Raw genomic sequence first — 9,558 nt, forward strand, 5'->3', positions numbered from 1 at the left:
TAAACATCAAAATAATGGGATCCTAGCCGGTTTTTCAAATATCTTATTAATCGTTATTTTCAAATACCAGTCTTATTTAACGTGCAATAAGGTGATCAAAATAATAAAGCAAAAAAACATGCATGCTAAAATATTTGAAGCATGCAATCAAGCATTATCAATAATCAAAGTAGAGACATTAAATAATTTAAGTACACAAAATATTCAATAAAATATATACTTCAATCACACAATTTGGAAACTACATCATGAATAAATTGTTCTAAAGGGGAGTGTCCCAAGTTGTTAGGTCTTCATATAGGAAATCAATTATTTTAGCCAATTTTTTTTTGTTTTTTTTCATTTAGAATTCGATAATTCAAGATGTACATAAGCAAAATCAACGAATGAAATTTAAGATTTTGAATTAATTATTATATAAGCAACCATAAGTAAAATTAACGAATAAAATTTAAAATTAATTATTATATAAGCAAAACTTATTATATAAATACATAAAATGTTTGATTTAAAAAAATACGAGCAAACCGTGTAGTCACTATAGTGCCCGGATTTAAATCCAGTGATAATAAGAGTTCTAAAATATTATTCCTTCAAAAATTGTATGATTATGCCTTGAAATTGAGATAGAATAATCTCGAGTCCCGACCTGAGTCTTGAAACGAACCTTAATATTAATTGGATATGTCATTTTGGTTATCTTTTGTGGCTTTCTACTAAAGCAGATCATGGTCCATATAAGCTGACTTCCTTAACTGGGAAAAACATTAAGCCCATTTCAGCCCGAGGCATCAGGGAAGGTCAGGCTGTGCTATCCATAAGGGATATGTGGTTCAACTTAACGTAACGCCTCTATGACTCTATCTTGTTATCGGATGACCCTAAGGTTTCATGTTACTCTTTTATCAGTTTTGTTCATTTTGATAAATTTAAATGAAAAAAAAGTGATATGGACAAACCTAATGCTAAGGCACCCACCTCGAATAATACATTTATATCCCCACCAAATCACCCATGATGGGTATGAATTTTAGACCCATCCTCGCCCCACGACCCGCCAAAGCTAGACCCATCCCCGCCCCGGTGGGACGAGTATGGAGTGGGTCACCTACTAAAACCGCCCCACTGACATCCCTAACTAAGCGTATCTGAAAACAACTAAGAATTTGTAATGAGATTACTCTGTGCTTACATCTCTTCATATCCTAAATTAGTTAAGCACTTTCAATGTCGCACGACGATTGGTGAGATCTAGGAAAGAGTGAAAGACGGTATAATCTCTATCCCCCCAAATTAGTTAATAACAGGAACAAATTGTTAACAGAAGATGCACGACTATAAATTGAAGTGGCTGTCAACATTCTTAATTCTTAAACAGAGTAGTACTGTAGCAACAAACAATGCCACGAATTTGGTACCATTAAACTAGATTGTCAACAAAGTTTACAGGCAGCAATCTTCCTTGTATAGTTGTATTGCCGCCCAATCTATCACTTACGGCAGCCATATCAGGTCACCCGAGTTGAAATCAGAGTAGGATACATAAAGCAGCATGGTAAGCAGTACAGAACCGAAAAATAATGCATATTGTAATGTATGAAGTTATGAACATGGAATTTCGATAGGATTTGAGACAAGGATCCCGTATATGTGGAAAATTCAGGAGATTATTTGTTCCTTATCCGATTTCAAAGATCCTTGCTAAAAGGATCAGAAGCAAGTAGCATTGGCTATGGGCGGATGAAAATTCCTCCCAAGTGCAGTTGAGGTATTATAAGGACACGACATTTATGTATTTGAAAAACATAGCTTGTCTGCAACGCAAACTGCATAAACTCAATGAAGCTGTTGAGAAGGCAACAAATGGTAGAGCTTCAGACAACATATCTTGCTCTGTGTTCAGCCTTAAGACATCAACATGAAAAGGAACACAAACAAGCAGTCAGTTTTCTTCATCAAAAAGATAGAAATCCAAAAAGATTATGGAAAGCTTTCCTTCCAAAGCCAAGTGCAGAAGTGCATTGCTTCTCCAGCAAGAGTAAAATGGCTATGCGATTGTGCCAAAATTCAAGGGTGGATCCACTGATCCAGAAGAATTCACCAGGTCCACAGTCCACACACATGATACACAGTACCTAGTAATGCAACAAATGCTATATCCTGAAAGCTTACTTCTGATATGCGAGTCATCCATTAAAGGTAAGGAAATCTAGCAGGGAACCATTGCTTCGGGCAGGAGTGCAGAACTTTATAGCAGTGAAGGACTTCAGTAAAGGCATTTAAACCACAAGTTTTCAGGAATAGATCAAATGATTGGGTAATTCACTTGTAAGAAATCACAAGCACAAAAAGAACAGCTGAATAACAGAAAGCCATTGTAATAGACACCTAGTAGTTACAATGAACCCATTTGTCAGGCGGGAAATACCTTGCAGTGGTTTCGAAAACAGAAAATTCTCAGTATATAATATCCACTCATTTAGTTAAAAAAGCAGCAGTGGAACTGTTGGGAAAATTAACAGACAAGACAATGAGTTCCTTGTGACATGCCATGCCTAATTGCAGAATCATACTTCATATGTGAGATGCATTCACATTAAGAAAAGAGCCAGATGATGACAAAGGAAGAAATGCAATATATAACGCTATGGTATAACACAAGTGTCACTAAGGCTTTGTTCTTTTCACCTTATTCTTATTACTTCATACTTATTCTTGTTACTCTGTATCTGTTGGGCAAGAAGAGCCATGTTAGGGTGGGAGAGGGGGAGGGGGGTGGGAAGAGAACTAGGACAGAACAGTTGTCCATTCAAGCCCGTGGCTACATCATACAGTACAGACAAACTTCAGGTAGCAGCATGGACTTAAAAACTGCAGAAACTCTCACATTAGAGGTAGTAGAGTCAAAACAAGGCACAAAACAAATCTTGAACATGCATAACAAACCTAGACAGATGGTAATGTACGTTGGGCAGTCAATAACCAACTATATTCATTGGCATTCAGCACTGAATTACTGATGTTTGAGAAAGAAAGATAAAGGCCGAGAGAAAGATTGTGAAATGCAACAAATTATATTATTACCTCAGAACCAGGTGTGTATTATAACCAATGTAGAACATCATCTAACCATTTCATAGACAACTAATAAAACTAATAAAAAAAATGCTAATTTCTGACTACAACAATAGCAAATAGTTTCACAAGCTCAAAGTTCTAACACCTTGCATAGATAGTAGCAAGAAGAAGAATATACATCAGAGAACAATTGTTCCAGAGTGAAAAGGAAGAGCCTTGCACCTAAAAAATGTGACTGCATACTGCACAAATGGCTACTCAACTACAAGAAGACAGGGAGAAAGAGCAATTCTAAATAAGCAACAATGATCCTTGATCATCAAGACTACCTCAAAACCTGAAGAGAAGCAAAACACATATATGTAAGCACACAGAGATAGGTAAATTCTGTTAAGTGCATACAGAGAAAGGAGATAACACAAGCACCTAAAAAGAATCAGTAAGTACACTATCATCATCATCATCATCATATTCAGCATCTTCACTGGACCCACTAGGATCCTCAGCTGTAACAGTTTGGTCATCTGCATAAAAAGTTTCAAAGGAAAGTTAACTTCACAGCTTGCGTTCATAATTAAAAATAATAACAAAGAAATAATTACCGGTATTATTTTCTGCACCTAGCCAATTTTGAAGACATAATAAAGCTTGAAGTGTCTCGGGCATAACGGAACTTTGAACAGAAGACAAGGTTTTACTCCCATAGCTAAATGCCTCCTTGGAATTAACAGTAAAAACAGGTATAGATAGAATGTCACGTGCCATAAACGAGAGATTGGGATACCTCATTGAGCTTCTTCTCCAGAACTCCAGAACATCTAAGTCAGAATTTAATTCATAACTTGGCTCTTCCAAGTAAAGATCCAACTCAGACTTGTTCCCATGAGATCTTGATGTAGAGCTCAGAAATTGATCATAGTCTCCAAACATGTCTCCCTCGTCATCTACACCAACAAAGTTTGTATTCATGCTAGAAGACCCCACAGCTGTAGAGGAAAAACGCATAGATTGCTGCTTATACTCAGCAAACAAACAGTAGAGAGTGCTTACAACTTTACTAACACGGTCCTCGAAATTTGCTGGGCCAAAAAGTTTCATATAACAATATTCCACAAATTTTACCTTGTACCGTGGATCTAAGATTGCAGCACAAGATAAAATCAAGCTATTCTCGCACCAGAAGTCATCGAATTTAGCTTGCATAGCTTGAACAGCATGAGCTAAGAATAGGTTTGGACCTTTTACTATATCCATCATACGGCAATGAACCCTCAACATCCCCTTTATAAACAAATTTGATGTAGGACCATTGGTGCCTGAAAACAAGCGAGTTACATCATAAAGAACCCTTAGGAATTTGTGAATAATGCTCAACTTTTGCCACTCTTCTTTAGAAAGAGCCAAGTTGCTTAGCTCTTGCTTTGAGTCCAAAAGATGCTTGAATACACTCTTATAATAAAGGGTGCGGTCAATTAACTTATATGTAGAATTCCATCTTAGCATCACATCAAGGCTCAACCTTTTCCTCGCTTGCAATTCAAACATCCTCTCAGCAAGATCAAAGAACTTCTTCCTCTGAAGCGGTGATTTGTTGACATATTTAACCAACTCACGGACCCTATCAATAATATCATCAACCAACTTTAAGGCAGATTGTGCAAGAAAGTTCAATATATGAGCATAACAATTAACTTGGAAAAAGGAACCACCACTAGCAGGAGAATTCTTCGTAAAAAGACCTCTTTTAATAGAAGAAACTGTTGACTCGTCATAAGAAGCTTCATCCACTGTGATGGTGAAGGTCTTACATTCAATGTTATATTGAGATGATAAACATGCCAATTCATCTGCAATGTAAGTTCCATCATACGGGGGTGCTAAAGCTTTAAAACACAAAACCCTCTTCAGCAACTTCCAATGCTCATCAATGAAATGTGTAGTTACACATATATACTCATCTTTTGTATCTCTTGCTTTCCAATTACCAACTGTCAAACATATGCGGCCTGGAGCCTTTGCTAACATTTCTTTTACGTTGTCCCTTTCCCTCATATACATAGAAAACATTTCTCTTCTTACAATCGCCCGGCTGAATGGCTTAAATTGTGGACATGCTTTAGACATCATAGACCTAAACCCTCTCTCTTCCACAAAGCTAAATGGATGAGCACCTTTGATTATGCAGACTGATATATATCTTTGCAGCTCATCCTGATCAACCTGGCTATTTTCTGTTGATTTGCTTCCTTCAGCCAAATTGTCGCCAATTGTTGATAGGCGTTTCAATTTACCAGTTATAGGTTCATCTTTGGGGATTTTATCTAAATTGTTTCCTTCTAATAGCTTCTCATTTGAAAGGAAGTATTGTTCTATGTTACCAGTCAAAGTCACACGCCTTGGACACTTGTCTAAATGACGCTTTAGGTGAGATGTCCCATTTTTGGAAGCTGCGGAGAGAACCATCTTACAGTGCTTGCACTTGGCTTTTGCATCATTCATATTAGGAGATGGAAATAAATCATACTCATGCCAAACCTTTGAGACCCTTTTCCCAAGCTTAACACTAGATCCACTACCTTCAAACTCGCTGAATCCAAAGTCCATTGAGACAGGTTGCACATCAATTGCTGCACGCTTGGCACACCTTTCCACGTGACGCTTTAAATGAGACGTTCCACTCCTAGGGGTAGCACTAAAAACACCATTGCAATGTATGCATTTTGCTTTACCTTCGTTCTTGCTTTCAGTAGGTAACTTCTCAAAATGATCCCAGGCCACTGACCTCTTCTTGTTTCTATTACTACTATCAAACTCAACAAGTCCATTCTTTTGATCTACAACCGCTACTATATTTCCTTCCATGGCACCTACACCATTAAAGTGGAAATACAACACTAAGTACAGAATAGAAGCCACACAACATTACATTGTAGTCTAAATATACTGGAGACATGCTGAAATTGAAAATATACAGTAAATATCCGGCATACAGAAAACGCAAAAACTATGCACAAAATAGAACAAAATCGACATAAAATCAGGCAACATGGCAAAAACCAGATAAATCAGGACATTATCTAATACATTTACTCTAATTTATATACAACTGATCTACAGCGGAGAAAATCTAAATTTTACTCGCAATGGATCAAATCCCGTCTACATCACTATCCTATATGGCTCCGACTACACCCAATAAAAGAGCTCACAAAAGCACATGAAACCGCGATAAAAACATACCCTATACAAACCTAATTGCTCTACTACTGATACATGAAAACTGAAACATACCAATAAAAAACACACCATAATCATGAATTCAAGAAAAATTAAGAAATGGGTATTACTCAAATCTAATAAAAGCATACTAAAATTGAAGATCAAAGCATCTGATACAAATTCCAGAAAAGAAATTAGGGTTTTTAAGCATCTTACCTTCAGTAGAATAAGAGTGAGAAACTAGCGGTGCAAGATGCAAGAATTAATCGCCTAGTACTTGAAACTTTTCTGGGAATTGAAGGTTTTTGCGATTAAACCAAGCAAATTTCGAAACTTTTGGTGGGAATTGATGAAATTTCGATTTGGAGGGAAAGGGGTTTTTTTTGGAGAGTGCAGTGGACATTTGGAGTTGCAAAATTGGGGATGTTGTGCAGTTTTACAAGTACAGAAGGACTATATACTCATTTTTTTGATAACTTTTTTTTTTTTGACTAAGTAACAAAATATTTGGGTAAAAGGAAGTTTGTGAATGTAAACTAGACTTGCCTGTCAAAGAAAATTTAGGATTGATTAGTAAGTGGTTTAATTAGATAGTCATGAGAAAGTTTAAAAGCCTTTGGTTAGGTGAATATAAACGCTTTTTGAGTCTGTAGTTCCTTTGTATGGAATTAGTTATTTGCTTATCGTCTTATCTATTTATTAAAGATACGGCAATATTTACCCGAAATTGTATAATTATTGTGTTATACCTATAGTGTTATAGAAATGAAAAAAATATATATTTAAAAAGTCAATTATAAACTATTATACTTTTTTACTAAACTTTATAATGTAAGGTGAAAATAAGTTAGGGATGGATCAAGAAACACTACAAAGAAAAAAAAAAGGGCATTAAACTTTGAAAACACTATAAGACTAGAGTTTAATAGTTTACACTTCACCGGAAATGAAGAAGTATCTAATCTTATAACTCAACATAAAACAAACGTATTCCTTAAAAAAAAAAAACATAACATGAACATATCATAGTCACTTAGATTTTTAACTTAAAAATAGACTACTAACTATAAAGGGAAAGTAAAATCACAAGCATTGTCGATATGGCTAAGCTTTCAATTCTTCTTCTCAGCAGTATGCAGTTTGAGGGTGTGGCTCTTGCCACTAATATGCTGCTTCAATGAAAATTCATTCATGCACCAAATGTCACACAAATCGCAGCACAGTCTAGTCTCGATTTTCATGCTTCGTCCGACTCCTTTGCCTTCCATCGCCTGAGCTTTGTGCTTTTGGCCCATGAAATGCATCTGAAGATTAGGAAAAGAAGTGCACTGCACCTCACAAACTTCACAATATAACTTCCTCATCTTACCATTATTGTTGTAATTAGCCTGAAATTGTTGAGTAGGAGTAGGTGCCTCTTTTCTTTTGTGGCTAAAGCCTAAAGTGGGCTCGAACCTCTGGCCAGAAGGGGTCGATAGTGAACTGGGCCTTGGACCTGTATTTGGGCCAGCGCGTGAGGTCTTTTGCCATGGAAGTGATGGACGTGGGCTTTGAGGCATGTATGGACGTGGGCCTGCTATTACTGATTTCAGCCTTGGGCTTGTCTGAGATGAGAAATTGGGTCTTGGGACTGAGCTTGGGCCTGTATGAGATGTGAAATTTGGCCTTGGGACTGAAGTTGGGCTTGTTTGAGATGTAAAATTTGGCCTTGGGACTGAACTTGGGCCTGCCGGAGATGAGTAAATGGGCCTTGGGACTAAACTTGGGCCTCGAGGCAGGAGTTTCATCGGGTTCTTCATTGTTTTGGGCCATGGTACTGAAAATGAAGAGCCTGTCTTTCGAGTTGGATTAGGTGATGAATTCTCGCTTAGTTTGGGCCTCGGGTTTGGAATTCGGCTTGGCCTTGTCTGAATTGTCTCTGAAGTTGGCCTTGAAGCCGGCACTGAAGTTGGCTGCAAGGATTACATGCATAGACAAGCTGTTAATCATTTATGTAATTAGTATAATCATGCAAAGTAACATGTCAGATTTGGCAGAATTATGTTATGGAATAACCAATACAACTAACATGAAGTATATGAAACATAGGTTTCTTACATTAGAAGGTGCAGGGACTTGTTTGGCTTCAGTGCTTTTGATCAGCTGCATTAACTCCAAATGTTCGCGATATGCCATCTCCCTCTTAATTGCAAGCTCAGCTGAAATCTCATACTTACCCCTTGCACTACCCATATTTTAGTTTTCAAAAGACTGTCAAAATCAGATTACCAGGAAGATATGGAAGAAGAGACTGTTAGGATATTATATATAGTCTGAGTGTCTATGTAGTGGGATCTCAAAGATGGTGCATATATATTTTTCTGATGAAGAATGTGGAGGCTATTCTTGTAATTTTCTTAGTACTATTGTATGGAGGAACTTATTCTGTTTTTGCTGCTTGCAAAGTCATGAACTTATTCCATGCTAATTGTGTGAGTTCAGACTTCAGAGATATCCTTTGTCCTCCTCGTACTAGAATCAGATATCTTTATCATACAAAAGAAGTATATGATTAATAAATGATTACATATTTATAAACAGTACAAATGCTAGCTTTTCTAGTGCCTTTGTTCAGTAAATGGGAGAAAAGATGCCACCAAAATCATGTCATTTGCTTGTCGATAATGAAGGCTCTTGGATGAAGTTCACACTCTTCACAGATCGTGGATATTACTTATTACTTCCTATTATAATTTTGATTTTGTAGAGAATGTCATAAGAGTATAAGTCCTATGATGATAACTTAAACATGGTGCAAAAACAAAACGAAAAGATACATGGCGCAAATATTCATTTAAAGACAGTTGAACCTTTGATTTCCATAAAAATAAAGCTTCAATATGCACTGAATTGCAGCTTAACAGCTAAAAAAGCCATACGCAGAAAACAGGCCTCAAGTTTACTCTTAACTATCTTATACTGCCACACTACCAAGTATATATTGTATGTCCAAATAACCATATTAATCAATTGAGCAATGGTAATACCCAATCACAGCTTAATTTTTTTCCCGGCAGCATGTAGTTTGAGAAAGTGGCTCTTGCCATCAAGATGTAGCCTGAAGGAGTTCTCATCTGTACACCAAATTCCACACAACTCACAGTATTTATGCTGTTTTACACCCTGCAGTGGCACACCACCTGCAGAAACTTTCTTACTGTTTGTATCTCGCTGTTTGGCCTTGTGCTTGTGACCCTTGAAGTGCATCCTGAGATTGAACTC

The 9,558-nt window shown here is 36.9% G+C and overlaps 1 protein-coding gene across 2 annotated transcripts; it reads right to left on the bottom strand.

Annotated features, from left to right (window-relative positions):
• Positions 1-3,055: 3,055 nt before the first annotated feature.
• Positions 3,056-6,928, bottom strand: LOC110726395 (zinc finger BED domain-containing protein RICESLEEPER 2-like). 2 transcript variants are annotated; one of them, XM_021905869.1, is made up of 4 exons: positions 6,514-6,928; positions 3,699-5,945; positions 3,505-3,602; positions 3,056-3,415 (listed from the first exon to the last, which is right to left on the bottom strand). In XM_021905869.1, exons 2-3 carry the CDS (start codon positions 5,938-5,940, stop codon positions 3,505-3,507), a joined length of 2,340 nt encoding a protein of 779 aa, XP_021761561.1. In that variant the 5' UTR covers positions 5,941-5,945; positions 6,514-6,928; the 3' UTR covers positions 3,056-3,415. The 2 variants fall into 2 exon arrangements, with proteins under 2 accessions (XP_021761561.1, XP_021761560.1); XM_021905868.1 differs by having other exon boundaries at positions 3,681-5,945; positions 6,514-6,925.
• Between the last annotated feature and the right edge of the window lie 2,630 nt (positions 6,929-9,558).

Source organism: Chenopodium quinoa, unplaced genomic scaffold, assembly GCF_001683475.1.
Source record: "Chenopodium quinoa cultivar QQ74 unplaced genomic scaffold, ASM168347v1, whole genome shotgun sequence".
NCBI lineage: Eukaryota > Viridiplantae > Streptophyta > Magnoliopsida > Caryophyllales > Amaranthaceae > Chenopodium > Chenopodium quinoa.

Excerpts from the sequence above, each read along its gene's own strand:
- LOC110726395 (XM_021905868.1), bottom strand. The coding sequence starts at position 5,940 with ATGGAAGGAAATATAGTAGCGGTTGTAGATCAAAAGAATGGACTTGTT. Across the intron at positions 3,603-3,680 it reads AGGTGCAGAAAATAATACCG|ATGACCAAACTGTTACAGCT; the intron begins GTAATTATTTCT and ends CTTTTTATGCAG.